At 56.0% G+C, this 13,563-nt stretch overlaps 2 protein-coding genes across 2 annotated transcripts in view; both read right to left on the reverse strand.

Annotated features, from left to right (window-relative positions):
• The window catches only part of MLKL (mixed lineage kinase domain like pseudokinase), a 26,591-nt gene extending 26,335 nt beyond the window's left edge, over positions 1–256 (reverse strand). Inside the window, exon 1 of the mRNA XM_004704794.2 lies at positions 216–256. The gene's annotated coding sequence lies outside the window, so the exon portion shown is untranslated. The remainder of the gene's footprint in view (positions 1–215) is intronic.
• Positions 257–3,939: 3,683 nt separating this feature from the next.
• FA2H (fatty acid 2-hydroxylase) overlaps positions 3,940–13,563 on the reverse strand; it is a 40,970-nt gene continuing 31,346 nt past the window's right edge. The window contains exons 3-7 of the mRNA XM_013005158.2: positions 10,233–10,375; positions 9,370–9,476; positions 7,342–7,514; positions 6,448–6,700; positions 3,940–5,202 (exon numbers count right to left, since the gene is read on the reverse strand). Coding sequence (XP_012860612.2) covers positions 5,123–5,202; positions 6,448–6,700; positions 7,342–7,514; positions 9,370–9,476; positions 10,233–10,375 — 756 coding nt within the window. The 3' untranslated portion in view covers positions 3,940–5,122. The remainder of the gene's footprint in view (positions 5,203–6,447; positions 6,701–7,341; positions 7,515–9,369; positions 9,477–10,232; positions 10,376–13,563) is intronic.

Below are 13,563 nucleotides of genomic sequence, written 5' to 3' on the forward strand. Positions count from 1 at the left end.
CTCCCCGTGCCCCAGGGCGGCCCTCCGCTCCCGGCTGGGCATGCAGGAAAGAAAGGGGTCACTTGGTTCTCGGGGCGCTGCTGACGGTCACGCCGATGAGACCCGCGGGAGCCGGGGTGTGGGTGCAGACCCCGCGCGGGCGAGGCGGGAGGCACCTCCTTAGGGTCAGGTGTGGCCCCGCGGGAACCTTCTGGACCACGGACGGCTGGACTTACGACGTAGCAGGGGCCCTTGCTCCGGAAAGGACAGAGTTGGCGGGCGTGCAAAGCGCCAGGGCGTGGGTGCCGGCGCCGCTTCCGCTTCTGCACGCACTTCCCGCCCCACTTTCTTCTTTTTCTGCACGCACTTCCCGCCCCACTTTCTTCTTTGCACATTTTATTGGGATTTGGGGGTGTGGGTGTGGACGTTTACAGAACACACAAGTCTCCGATCAACACTCCGAGCGCCTTGTATTTGCTTTCCGAACCTTAGTTGCAGTGTCCCGTCGCTCTCCCGCTCTCCCGCCCGCCCGCCCACTGCCTGCCTCCGGGACTTTGCTGAGGCCAAACCTCGCCCTCCGGCCGGCGGGCTGGGTCTACCAGGAGCTCGCTCCTCGCAGGTGCGACTGCTCCCCGCGCAGGTTGTCTGTTGTGTGTCTGTAGGGTGATTCTTCAGTTACGTTGGAGGGGGCGTCTAAGGCCATCGGCTCAGGTTCCTCCAGTCTCTTGCAGGCCAGTACCTTTGGTCTTTTAAAAAGTTATTATTTTAATTATTGAAAAATTTATGAATTGGGAGTTAATACATATTTCATATCACTCCATAGGTCAATCATGTCTGTTGTAAGCAGGTTTTCCGGTTTTTACATGCATCTTGTGACAAGTTTTATCATAGATACAATATGTCCACTGGGTAAAGCACTTAATTGCAGTGAAAGTACCAGTGAGCTTCTGCAGCCATCAGCGCTACATGGAAAATTAGAAATGGGAAATGCTCACCTACGGTTAAACATTCCTCTCGGACAGATAAAGTAGGGTGGGGAATGCTGAAATTTAGGAACAGGGTTTGAAGTAGGTTCTTCCCAATTCAATCTTGTCTGATGAAGCAAAACCAGAATGGACCCGACTGTGTAAAACGTGGGTGTACCAGGGCAACTGGAATGGGAAAATTCACAGGCTGAGCCCCTTCGAGAAACTCAGTCTCCCTCTTAGGAAATAAGGGCAGTATGCACGTTGCATAGCAACCAAATCTATTGGGACGCAGAATCAAACATCACAGTGCTCTGCCCACAGATGGCTGTTGAACTTGCTGTGTTGAATGTGTGTGTCTCTCTCCTAGACCCTGGCACCAATCCCATCTCCCACAGCAAGCTCCTGGAAAAGGCTCACCGGGCTTCTTCTGTGCCTCCCAACCCAGAGCTTCGACCCCTGACGTTCCCCATCCAGTCACTTTTTACAAGTTCTGGTCAGTTCTGATTTTGCTGCATGGGCTGTGAATGAACCAGTTTGAACTGGTTCAAAGTCCTGCTTTAAAAATCACAGCAATCACCCTGGAAGCAGCCCGAGTGGGGAAGTACCTCACGCTGCCATCAGAGGGCAGCAGAAGGCAGGACACAGCTGGGCGATGCCGCCCCGATGTTTAAGTGGCTGGTCAATGGTGACGACTGACCTTTAGTGAGCCCTGCTACAAGCTGTCCGTTGTGCAGGGCACAATAAGAAACCTTACCGAGTTCAAAGGCAGAGCCACACAAAGGCGCAAAGCGAAGTAAGCAGTGCTTTATTTAGGTCAGCCAAGAAATGCCCGTTTGCTAAGTAAGCACAGTGGCCCAAAGGAAACCCCAATGGCTGCAGACCCTGCTGAAGGCAGAGGAGTAGGTGATGGGAATTGCTGGGGTCACAGCGAACCACCGCCTTGTGAGTGTGTGTGTGTGTGTGTTTAAACTTTCTTGGTATTTTTTGTATCTTCTTTCCTTCCAAGGAGGTCTGGTGATGCCGTGGGTAAAGCGCAGGGCTGCTCTGTTGGTGAGTCAGCCACTCTTGGAGAGAAAGAAGAGGTAGTCTGCTGCCCTTGGGACTGCTACAGGACAGTTCTACCCTCTCCTGCAGTGTCGCTGTGAGTCAGGATGGCCTCCACTGCAAGGCTTGTCTCTGGGCATGATGATGACCCCCATCAGGCACCAGTGGCTCCGGGTTTTCTCTTTCATTTCAAAGAACACTCACAACTGAGTTGCTTCAGACCCATAGTGACTGTCAGGACAGGGTGCAACTGTGGGTTTCTGAGACTTTCACTCTTGACTGAATAGAAAGCCTCGTCTTTGTCCCAGGGAGCGGCTGGTAGTTTAGAACTACTCACCCTGTGGCTAGCAAGCCCAACATGGAACCAACTAGGCCACCAGGGCCCCTCCAGATGGACAGTACTCGTGTTTTATAATGCACCTTCTCACTCGCCTTAGGGTGCACAAGACTTACTGAGGATGTCTTGTGCACTTAATAAAAATCACCCTTCTGTCGGGTGATTCTGGACATGGTGACAGCCAGGTCAGTGCTGACCAGCTGGAGCTTCAGGCGCTGGGACGCCTGCCTGTGTTCCTCTCCTTGGACACCCACTGCATCCCCATCCGATGGGGCCTCTCTCAGGCGTCCCGGGCAGACCCAGCAGAGGGCACTGCCATGGGCAGTTACTGGGCCGCCATCTACTCCCAGTTCTTGAGGGGGTTAGCTTGGTTTTGCGTTACTTCCCAACTTTTCCCCTGAAATCTCATTCCCACCCTGCAGACTCACTGAGGCCTTGGCCTTTCTTACAAGATTTGTGTCTCTTTAGAATATTGTTTTTACCAAAGCACTGCCTGTCTTTTTCAAAGCAGACTCTTCTCTGTGGATGTGCAAGTCAGAGCATCAACCTCCTGCTCCTCCTGTGTATCCATGTCACAGCCAGGGGGTCTGACTTCTACTCAGCCCCCAAATGCTATCTTATAGCTGAGCGGATGGCCCAGGTTCCAGAAGCTGAGGGGAGGGGCCCCCACATCCCTTTAGGAGGGGTAGAATCACCTACCTACCGGGGTGTGAGAACAGGGAGTGGGGCAGGGGCAGGCACCCTTCTGGCCAGGCCTTCTCATGCACAGTGACCTCAGGCCCAGCCCTACTAAACCAGACCCTGAGTGTGGCCCAGCGGGCCCAGCTTGTTCTGCCAGATGGTGAGCTGCCATCTTGTCCCTCCTGCCCTAGGGTGACCGGTGCACAATGGAGTGAAGTGCTGCCCTGTCACTATCATCAGGGGGGGCGGTGTGTGTGTGTGTGCACGCTGTAAGGGGAACTGGGGGGGGGTGCGTGCTGTAGGGAGCCACGGGGCTTCACGGGCAGGTTTCCACCCTGTTGCCATCCTGTTCTTCCTAGTCTGCCGGAAGCTCTGCTATGGGGCTGCACCTCACAGCAGAAGGCAGCTTCCCGGTGGTGCCTGGGACACCTAGAGCAGCACTGGCCAGGCACGGAGCCAGGCCTCCCCCGTGGAAGGTGCGAGCTGAAGCGGACTGACCCAGGCCCGCTCTTCTTGCCCACCTGCCCCACTGCCTCCCGGTCACCCCTTTGCCCCCCAAAAGTGCTCCAGGCCTGGAAGGTCTGGTTCCTGGAGGTTAGGAGAGTCAACTGGGGTCTCAGTGGAGTTCCAGAAATCCAGGGGAGAGCCCTCTTCTGTGGTGAACCAAGGCTGGGGAGCAGGGAGGGTCACGATGCCCTTTGCTCAGGCAATGAGGGGGCTGCCTCTGCAGAGAACATGCAACAGTAACAAAGCCCAGGGGGCAGCAGCCAGCTTGTTCTCCTTACCAGGCCCCAGTTATCCAACAGGGTCTCAGGGAGCCCCGCCCTCTCCAGCTCTCCCTCTGTCTCCCAACTTCAAGTCATGACATGGTCTGACGGGCCACCACCAGCCTTTGTTGTTTTTCTTTTCAATGTTTTATTTTTCAAAATATACAATTTATTTACATCTTTATTTCACAACTGTTGTCATGGGTTACTTATTCCAAAATCTTTAAATATCTCTGCAGTAAACATTACAAATCACAGGATGAAATGGCTTCTCCTTAGTTTTTACACTCATTAAGTTTTGTTTTTAAAAAGATTCAAGTAGTAATCGCTTGGGGGACCAAACTAAGGCAAAGCAGTTTTTATTTAATTTTTATGTTGGACCAACACTTAGAATTAAAAAGAGGACGGGTCTGACCAGCTACTCGGCCTGGGTCAGCCCCGGGCCGTTGCTGCCATCTATTGGCAGACCCTCTTTGTGCAGCGAGGGTTTCAGTTGTGAGGCCACAGAGGCATCTGGATCTCGTCTGCAGGGTAGGGGTGGGGGTGGGTGGGCAGGGACCCAGAGGTGGGGGTAAGGCACCCAAGAAGCTTCTTGTCAGTGAAAGGCGGTCCTGGCAGGGAGGGTCTCGAGTAAGCAGAGCTGGGGGAGGGCTCTGCCCGAGAGATAGACCACCTTCAGCCGCGCGCGTGGGGAGAACCTGTGTGGTTCTGGCTGGAGCAATTGTTGGTTCCGAAAGACAGGGGTCTGGGCTCCCCTCAGCCCCAAGGCCACCACGCTGCACCTCGGCCCACTGCAAGGGCTGGCGAGGCTGGGCGGGTGGTGGGGTGGTGCCCTGGGAAGGCATCTAGCCCAATAGCTGGATCCGTGGATAGCTCTGAAGCTGGCCAGGCAGCTCTCCCTGGAGGTGTCCAGTCGTGAGAGCCCCACCTCACCTCGGCACCCCTCCCCAGGAGCACCAAGCTCTCCAGGAAGTGCCAGGAGGCAGGGGTGGTGGTGGTGGTGTTCTCAGCGCCCCCCCTGCCCTCCGCAGGCCCCCATCTTGGGGCTGACCTGTTGGGATGTCCACTGCCAGGGATCAGTTCCCTTCATGCCCCTGAGAGTGGCCGTGGTGGGCGGGGCCTGGAGCAATCCTGTGGCCTGAGGCTCTTGGCGGAGAGGCTGAGATGTTTCCTCCAGGGAAGAGCCTGTCCCCAAGGACCATCTGCCACCCCGAGGTGGGTCAGGAGGTCAAGTCCTGGCTCGAGGTCTCCCCAGCAACTGCCACCAAGCCTGCGTTGTTGTGTAGCCAAGCAAACCTTCTCAGCAGGGGTGGGGGTGGGGCAGGACCAAGGGCTGGGCACCGTGGTCACTGGGTCTTCAGATTGGGCTCCTCTGGGACCAAGGTGTGGAACAAGTAATCCCACAGCTTGGAGGTGATGCCAAATCCTAGAGGAGGAAAAAAACAGGTTGGTGATGGGGGCTCTGTGGAGTGTGGCAGGCCCATGTGTCGGGGGAGGAGCCAGGCAGGGTGAGCAGGAGGGGACCACGTCAACTACTTCACCAGCCAGGGGCAGGGCACAGGGTTGTCTAGGCTCTCAGGGGTGCCTTTGAAGAGCCCCTTGATCCTGTCTGCCAGAGGTCCTGCACAGGCCTGGCCCTGCCGGCCTCGCCTCTTCATATACCCCTCACGACCATGGCCTGCAGCGTTGCCTGTCCGGGGTGCTTAATCACCAGCTGCGCTGTTCAGCATGGTAGCCTCCAGCCACCCGTGTGGTGACCGAGCCCCAGTGATGCAGAAGGGTGATATGCAGGGGTTCGAAAGTTCGTGGGAAGATGCCAGGACCGTTGAATTCCCCCTTTTCCACGAACTTTTCAAAGCCCCCTGGTAGGCTGAATCCCCTTTGATGCTCTGGCTCTGGAGTATGGTCGAAATGAAGATAAAACTATTATTCGAATAATGGTGATTTAACTTGTTGGTAAAAACATCTTTATGGTTATCCAATGACTTTGACATTGTTGTGAGGGTCAGGGTTGGTTCTTTGTCTCACAAGTGTGCTGAGCCCCGGGCTAGTGGAGAGCGATGAGCATGTCTCGGGAAACAGGCGTGGGAGCCTGCGGTGGCCAGGGGCCTTGGGCAGCTCTTCTCCAACAACTGAGCTCCCAAATGGACGCAGACGTGGTGTGAGCAAGAGGGTTGACTATCTCACTCGCCGCTTTGCTTGACCTTGATCATACGCATGTGCTGGAACGATACCATGTCTGATACATAAAACCACACGCATGGCCAGGGAGTCTGCTCCGACTCACAGCGACCCCAGGGGCCAGGGAGGACATGCCCCTGTGGGATTCTGAGACTGACTAGTTATGGGGTGTCTCTGGCTCCGTCTCTCGTGGGTGGAGCAGCTGGTGCTTAGCGCCCTGACGTGTAACCACTCCACCTCCAGGGCGGAGACTCCCAGACGTACGCACGTTATCTTTGAATTCCACATACCTTCCACAGCCCCCTTATCCTAGATTCAAATAATATAGATGACTAAAACTCATTTTGTCTATCAGCCTGAGCTGGGCTCCCCCGACATAGTCCTTCCCACACCCCCACCTGCATTCTGTCTGAAGTGATTGAGGCCAGTTCGGAGCCCAGGGCAGGTCGGGGTGCAGACACTCGGAGGCTGCGGGCGCCCTTGTCCTCACCTGACTTCTGGTGGGAAAAGTGATGTTTCACGTGGTAGGTCTTTAGGTTGTACAGCAGGGAGCCCTTGTGCGGCGAGCCGAAGTGCAGGTAATAGTGCATCATGTCGTAGATCACATAGCCTAGGAGGCCCCCGGAGAACACAGTGCCCCCCACTGCCTCCGGCAGGAGGAGGCGCACCAGCATGTAGAAGAAGGCGATCACCAGCGACGCAGGTGCAGGTGGGAAGACCAGGCGGGAGCCGTCGAAGGGAGCCTGGGGAGGCCGGGGGCCTGTGTGAGCCGGGAGACAGTACCCAGCCAAGCAGTCCCCTTCAGGGGAGGCTGTGCCTCTCCTGGGGAGGCTGGGTGCCCCAGTGGCTCAAGGAGGGCTGCCCAGACAGACACTGGGGACTGGAGGGGGAAGAAGAGTCCCCCACCCCGGTGAGCCCCAAACTCTGGGCTTTGCCTCACATCTTCTGTCTCTTCAAAGGGGAGTCCCTCTCCCCCAGAAGACACTTTGCAGGAGAGGACTTCCAGTGGGGGCGTAGAAGCCACTCTGGTCAGTAGCTGGGAGTGTGGGGCCCACAGCAAGGGCTGATGTCCATGAGACCCCAGCATCAGGGAGAACCACAGTGTCTCCTTTATGAGGAAGCTTCACGGGCGGCTGTGGGGGCGGCAGGGCCATGCCTCCATTGTTTTCCTTGAAGTCTAGAACCATGCCTGGCCCCCACCCAGCGCTGAAGGAACTAGGAAGGGCCTTATCGTGAAGCTCAAAGAGTCTGATGCTTGGATGCACCATGAGTAACTGGTACCCCTGAGCAAGGCCATAAACATCCCCCTGGGTCACAGGTTTCCCCACTCCCCCTGCAGTCTCTGTCGGTACCTTGCCACCTACAAGCGGTGGCTGGCCCTCACCTTGTGGTGCTGGCCGTGCAACATGAAGTGCAGCATGATGAGGTAGTGGCTGTCACTTGGGGGCTTCATGTGGAACAGGAAGCGGTGGATGAGGTACTCAAGGATGGTCCAGAAGAGCATTCCCAACAGGATGAGGCCCGGGAACATGGACTTGGGCACGGGAACCGAGTATTCTGCAGGGCAGCCAGGAGGGGCCGGTCAGGGCAAAGGGCCCTGAGGCCCACCATGCGGGGAGCCCCAGATGCCTGAGTTCAGCAGCTTTGGAGCTGGTCACCCTGATGGGGCCCGGGGACCAAAATGAGGCGGCTTCCAAGGCTGTTCTGGGTGCATCATGGGGGGGCAGGGAGCCTGCCCTTGGAAGCACCTGCTTGCCTCAGGGCAGGCAGTGAGTCAGTGGAGCCAGGAGGTGTTTGGGGGAGGGGAAGGGACAGCTGAGGCAGACATGCTGCCTTTCTCTGCAGAGGCCAGGGTTTCTGACCCAGGCTCAGCCCACCCTGACACTTAGAATGGTCCCCTCCGATAGGTCAAGTGCCTGCCCACCCCCTCACCCCACTGTTGGCCCTGCCTGCCTGTAGGGATGGAGCTGGTACCGCGTGGCATCTCTGGAGGAATCCGCCAAGGGCCTTGGGCCAAGGCTCTGGCCTGCCCCTCCCCTCTCTGGGCCACTGGTCCCCGTCACTGTTGGCAATTGTTAGGGGAGCTGGGGGACAGTGGGTGATTCAGCCTGCAGGCCTCTGGAGCAACAAGCCCTGTGCTGTGCCTGGGCTATTCAGTGTGGGCTGAGAAGGGTGAGTCTCAGGATGCCCATTAACTCTCAGGGGTCAGGAGCTGCTGGTATTTGGGGGGTGGGGTGGGATGGGGAAGTGGCACCTACAGCTTTTTCACACTGACCCCCCAGCCTGGGTTCTGTGGACAAGCCAGGGCCCCTCCCCAAGGGGCATCCTAGAGGGGAGGCAGGGAGCCCACCTAGGGGACTGGGTATTCCTAGCACCCTCCCCATCCTGGCACTCCACCTGAGCCCCCTTAGGCCGGCACCTCCCCAGGCTGGCTATGCCAACATGGACAGGCCATCTGGTTTGCCCAAGGTAGGCAGTGCGCCCACGGAGCAGGCTGGTGGGAGGGGCCACACCCCACACATTGTGGGCCACCCTGAAACTCCGCCCCATCCCCCCCCCTGCATCCCTAGCTGGCCCCTCTCTGTCTCCTGCCCCTAGCATCCAAGCGGAGGGCACCCTGTACCCAGGGGACCCCATCTTTCCTCCTCCTGAAAGGGGAGAATAGCGTCTGCTGGTGGGCTCTGGGCAGGGCAGAGAGGGGTCCCTGGGAAAGCAGGCGGGGAGAGGAGCTGGCCCCTGTAGCAGCCCCTGGAGGGACACGGCACTAGCAGCTTTCACCCAGTAGAGTGCTGTCATCCAGCTTCGGGGTCGCCCAAGTGCTTGGGAAAGCCCCTTTCATGACAATGGCCCCCTGACGAACGACCCGGTTTACTCTCTGCTGCCCTGTTGCTGGTGGCTCCTTGGATCCGTTTGGTGGTGGTGGGCTGGGTGAGGGGGCGGGCGGAGGGTCTAGCAATTGCTTTCCTTAGAACACTATTTCTAAAGCCGAAACAACAACCTCAATGCGTCACCACGACACTCCGGAACCAGAGCTCGGGGACTTACTTCCACAGACCCCAAACCACTGTGGTCAAGTGGATTCCGACCCACAGCGACCTTGTAGGGCGGAGCAAGTAGAACGAGCCCATAGGCTTGTCAAGGCTGCAAGTCGTCCTTCCGGAAGCAGGCGGCCGCCTCTCTCTCCCATGGAGCGGCTGGTGGGCTGAAATCACCAGCCTTTCGGTTAGCCGCCGAGTGCTTAACCGCTGCGTCACCAGGCTTCCCCCTTCTCTCCAGCCAGGGCTCCCTTCGATGCCCCAGAAATGGAACTTCGGGCTCTCACGAGCTCAGAAACTCAGGACTAGGTGTCCACCGAGGGCTCCACCTCCCGGGGCGGCGGGAGCCAATCAGGCAGGCCCGGGGGTGGAGTTACCTGTGGTGAAGGACGTGAAGAGCCGCACGTTGCCCTGGGCGAGGATTCGGTAGCAGGACCAGCTAAGGTACAGCATCAGGGGAACCCAGATGAGGGGAACACTGTACCTGCAGGAGGGACAGCAGGGCGGAGAGGCATATGCATGGGGGCTTGATGGGGTCGGGCTTCCCTACCTACTGACCCTAGGTGTCAAACTGAGCCCGAAGCATATGCAGAAGGCGTATGGAGACTTGGGGTCACGGGACTGTGGTGTGGGAAGAGGCAAAATGAAGGGAAAGGAGGTTAAGTCCACAAGCCCCTGATTCTGAGACGAATTCCTGGCAGGAGAGAATTGTGTCCACCGGCTACTTGCCTTTGAGTAGCTGGATAAACACTGACCTCTTGTGTCGGATCAACAAATTGCAGGCAAAATTGTTGCCAAAGGCATGGTTTGGCGGGTCAATTCTGACTCCCGGAGACCCACAGGTGCAGAGTAGAGCCGCACCGTTGGGTTTTCCAGGTTGTGACCTTTCAGATGGCAATTGCCAGGCCTTAGTTCTGAGGTGCCTCAGGGTTGGCTTAACCTGCTAGCCTCTCACTTAGGAGTCCAGTGCCTAACCGTCTGCATTCCCCAGGGCTCCCCGTGGCCATCAGAGGGTGGGAAACCAGGACTGAGGGTCTGGAAAGGAGCATGGGGTGGCATCAGAGACAGTTTCTAGCTACATGTTAGCTTGTCACGCAGTGAGAGGTCAAACTCATGTGTAGGATTGGATTGTAGGTAAGGCACACCGCACCATCCCCAAGAGCTTAGCTTGGAGGAGGGGCCCCACAGCGCCTTCCCCTTTCCGATCTGGTTGGCACCATGGGTTTGGAGCAAGGCTCACCAGACAGTCTTGGAGAGGGCCTCAATGAGGTCTGAGTGAAAGAGGCGGATTGGCCTGAGCACCGGCTGGTGGACCCACTCATCATACTTCTCTCCCAAGTAGCCCACCTGCCACAGCAGCGGCTTCTGCCAGTCCACCAGGTCCTGTAAGAAACAAGGTAGAATGGACACTTGATAGTCACTGCTTGCCACACCTGCCTCCCAACGCCTGGTGGCAGCATCTCAAGATCTCTTCAGTAACATGCTCTGTGCAGGCCTACCTACTTAACCCGGTGCCCTGGCCACAGTGGGGGGGGCTCTAGGACAGGCTCATGAGCCTGGAGCTGCCAGCAAAGCCTGCCTTCAGACACAGCCATTGTCAGGAGAGGCACGGAATCCTGCTGATGGTTTCAGAGCACTGGCTATCTCAGCCTCATCTCAAGCCACAGGCCCTTCCCAGGAGTGTGCCAGGAAAGACATGGGACCATTTCCTTTGGGTGTTGGGCAGGATGATTCACTCCTTTAACACTCACACCATCATCCATGCAACAACATGCTGACTGTTTCTGGTGTACATGCTTCTAATCAAGGTGCTGGAAGAGCCAACAGGTGTGCCAGAGACCATCTTTGCTCATTTGGGGTTCAGGCACTGGGATCTAGCCTGGGGACCAATCTTGGCCCCACCAATTTCCTTGTGACCTTGGGTAAGTGACTTCAGATCTTCGAGGCTCAGTTTCCAGGGGGATGAGATGTGGGTAATAATAATGGTGCCAGCAAGGTGAGCGATGACAAGTCGGGGAGCTAAGTGGGGAGACAAGGCAGGCTGAGGTGGCACGAAGACTGGCACGAGGATCAGGGTGGGGAGCAAGAGCTTTGCAGGACCTGGGTTCTGGGGTGGAGCTTGTACAGCACAGAGGACTTGCAGAGGGAAAGGCAGGAAAGGACATCAGGACCCAGATGAGGACTGACAACAACTGTGGCCGTTGGAATTGGGCAGTGCTTGTAAGTGGCAGGAAGAAAAGCTGATGAGGGCTTAGAAGACAGAATCCCCATGCCAGGCCCAGGGCTGGCGCTCTGTCCTCTTCCCCTGGAGGAAGGCTTATTAACAACCCCTTCAAGGGTGTACATGTGTATACCCCATAGGAATTCTCAGGCCGATCCCCAGAAGCCTGGAGGAAAAAAATCAGACCATATTCCTAATTATATTTATCAAATGAAGGAACTCCCGGTGTAGTGGGTTATGGATTGAGATCACAAGGTCAGCAGTTCTAAACTACCAGCAGCCCCCTAGGAGAAAGATGAGGCTTTCTATACCTGTAAAGATTTAGTCTCAAAAAGCCACAGGGGGGCAGTTCTACTTTGTCCTCTTGGGTTGCTGTAAATGTGAATCAGTTGATGGCAGTAAGTTTGTTCATGTGTTTGTTTTAGCGCCTTAAAACCAGTTTTGTATGTTTTCTAATGCCCAGAATTCCAGAGGACGGTAGTATGTGCAAATAATTTATGAATAGTGAAAATAAACATATAATGGAAGGTGAGCTCTAAAAGTTTTACCTGCCGGGGTGCAAGATCCAAAGAGTTGAGAGGCCACAGCTCTCTATCATGGGGTGCCCTTGAAGAGTTCAGAAAAGCAGGGGATCGAGGAAGAGAAGTCTGGACCAAGAACGGAAGCTTAAGTGAACAACGATGAACTGGGCCTCAGGCAGCTCCTCCGTGTCTGCCTCTGCCGCGCATCGCGTGGGACCCTGGGCCCGTGTCCTTACCTTGGGGAGACTTTTGTTTTCTCAATTAGGTAGCCAGGTAGGCCTCCCCACCCCCCACCCTCATTAGCAATCAAGGCAGATTTCTAGAGCGTCGGGCACACGCAGTGGGAGCCCCACGGGGCTCTGATGTGAGGGCACGAGTTAGGAGGCTTTTGCAGGTAAGAGGGGTGGCAGTGACAGAGAAGGCGAGAACCAAGAGATGTAGAACACGCCCACTTAGGAAAAAGAGCCAACAGTGATTTTGGAAACCTGCCTTCCTGTCCCTTTGGCAGGAATCTTATGCTTCCACAGACTCCAGGACAAAGCTGGTTTGTCCCACCGAGTCCCACTGAGGCACCAGCCCTCAGGTGTTTCCCCACCCTACTGGAGGGGAAGCCCTGCCCTTGAAAGCCCAGGAGCAGCAACGTGGGCGTCCCAGAGCAAGCTGGGCAGGTGGCTGGTGTGCGCCTGTAACCAGAAAGGCCAAAAGATGGTTGTGGTTCCTGCCATGAGAACTTGGCAGGTCCCAGATGTGGGCTGCCTTCCTATGGGAGGGAAGCCACTTCCTGCTTTGGACCCAAGGCAGCCTGGAGCCATGTATCCCAGCACCTGTACATCAGGTCCCAGCCAACCTCGTCACCGTCACCGATCTCTTCTTGGCCCTAGTCCATGTCTCCATGGCCTCATCGTGGGTCTGTAGACTCTTAGCAGCAAATGAGATCATTCTGGCTCATTCCTTCCGTTCTACTATCCTAGGTCTCTAAACACACACACACACACCCCATACCACCACACACCACACCACCGCACAACACTCCCTCCCTCCCCACCTCCCAGGAAAGAGAACTGGAGGAACCAGCTCACGGCCTCTATTTACACTTTGTCGCACAGTGGCCTGCATCGCCCCACCTGGACGAGGCTGGGTCAGGGTCACAAGGTATCTGAAGCTCCGCTCCACCTGCAATCAAATCGAGACCTACACCTCACTGGACATTAGCTTTGGGTCAAGCCTGAGGGACAACACTTCACACACACAACTCCTTTGGTCCTTGCCGGCTCCCCAATGAGGCTGGTGTTTCCGGTGCCTTGGAGTCAGCTTGACCCTGGCACCTGACTACAGAACCCCAGGCCCCCTCACCTTCTCCCCATTTCTCTGATGAGAACTCTGAAGCTAAGGCCAGAGGGATTAAGTGCTCTTGAGGCCCGGTTGCTTGGTTCTGCCCTGCCATCGAGTCCCTCCCTGCCGACTTATAGCGACCCTATAGGACAGGGTAGACTGTCTGGTGGATTTCCGAGACTGTAACTCTTAAATTTTTTAAAAATTAAATACTTTTATTGGGGTCTCTTACATCTCTTATCACAATCCATACATTCATCCAGTGTGTAAAACACATTTGCACATATGCTGCCATCATCATTTTCTTTCTTTTTAAAAAAAATAATTTTATTGGTGGCTCATACAACTCTTATCACAATCCACACATACATCAATTGTGTAAAGCACATTTGTACATCCGCTGCCCTCAACACTCTCAAACATCTGCTCTTCACTTAAGCCCTTGGCATCAACTCATTTTTCCCTTCCCTCCCCACTGCCCCCTCCCTCATGAACCC

Source organism: Echinops telfairi, unplaced genomic scaffold (genome assembly GCF_000313985.2).
Source record: "Echinops telfairi isolate 266 unplaced genomic scaffold, ASM31398v2 ScPeMD7_2291;HRSCAF=2852, whole genome shotgun sequence".
Classification (NCBI taxonomy): Eukaryota; Metazoa; Chordata; class Mammalia; order Afrosoricida; family Tenrecidae; genus Echinops; species Echinops telfairi.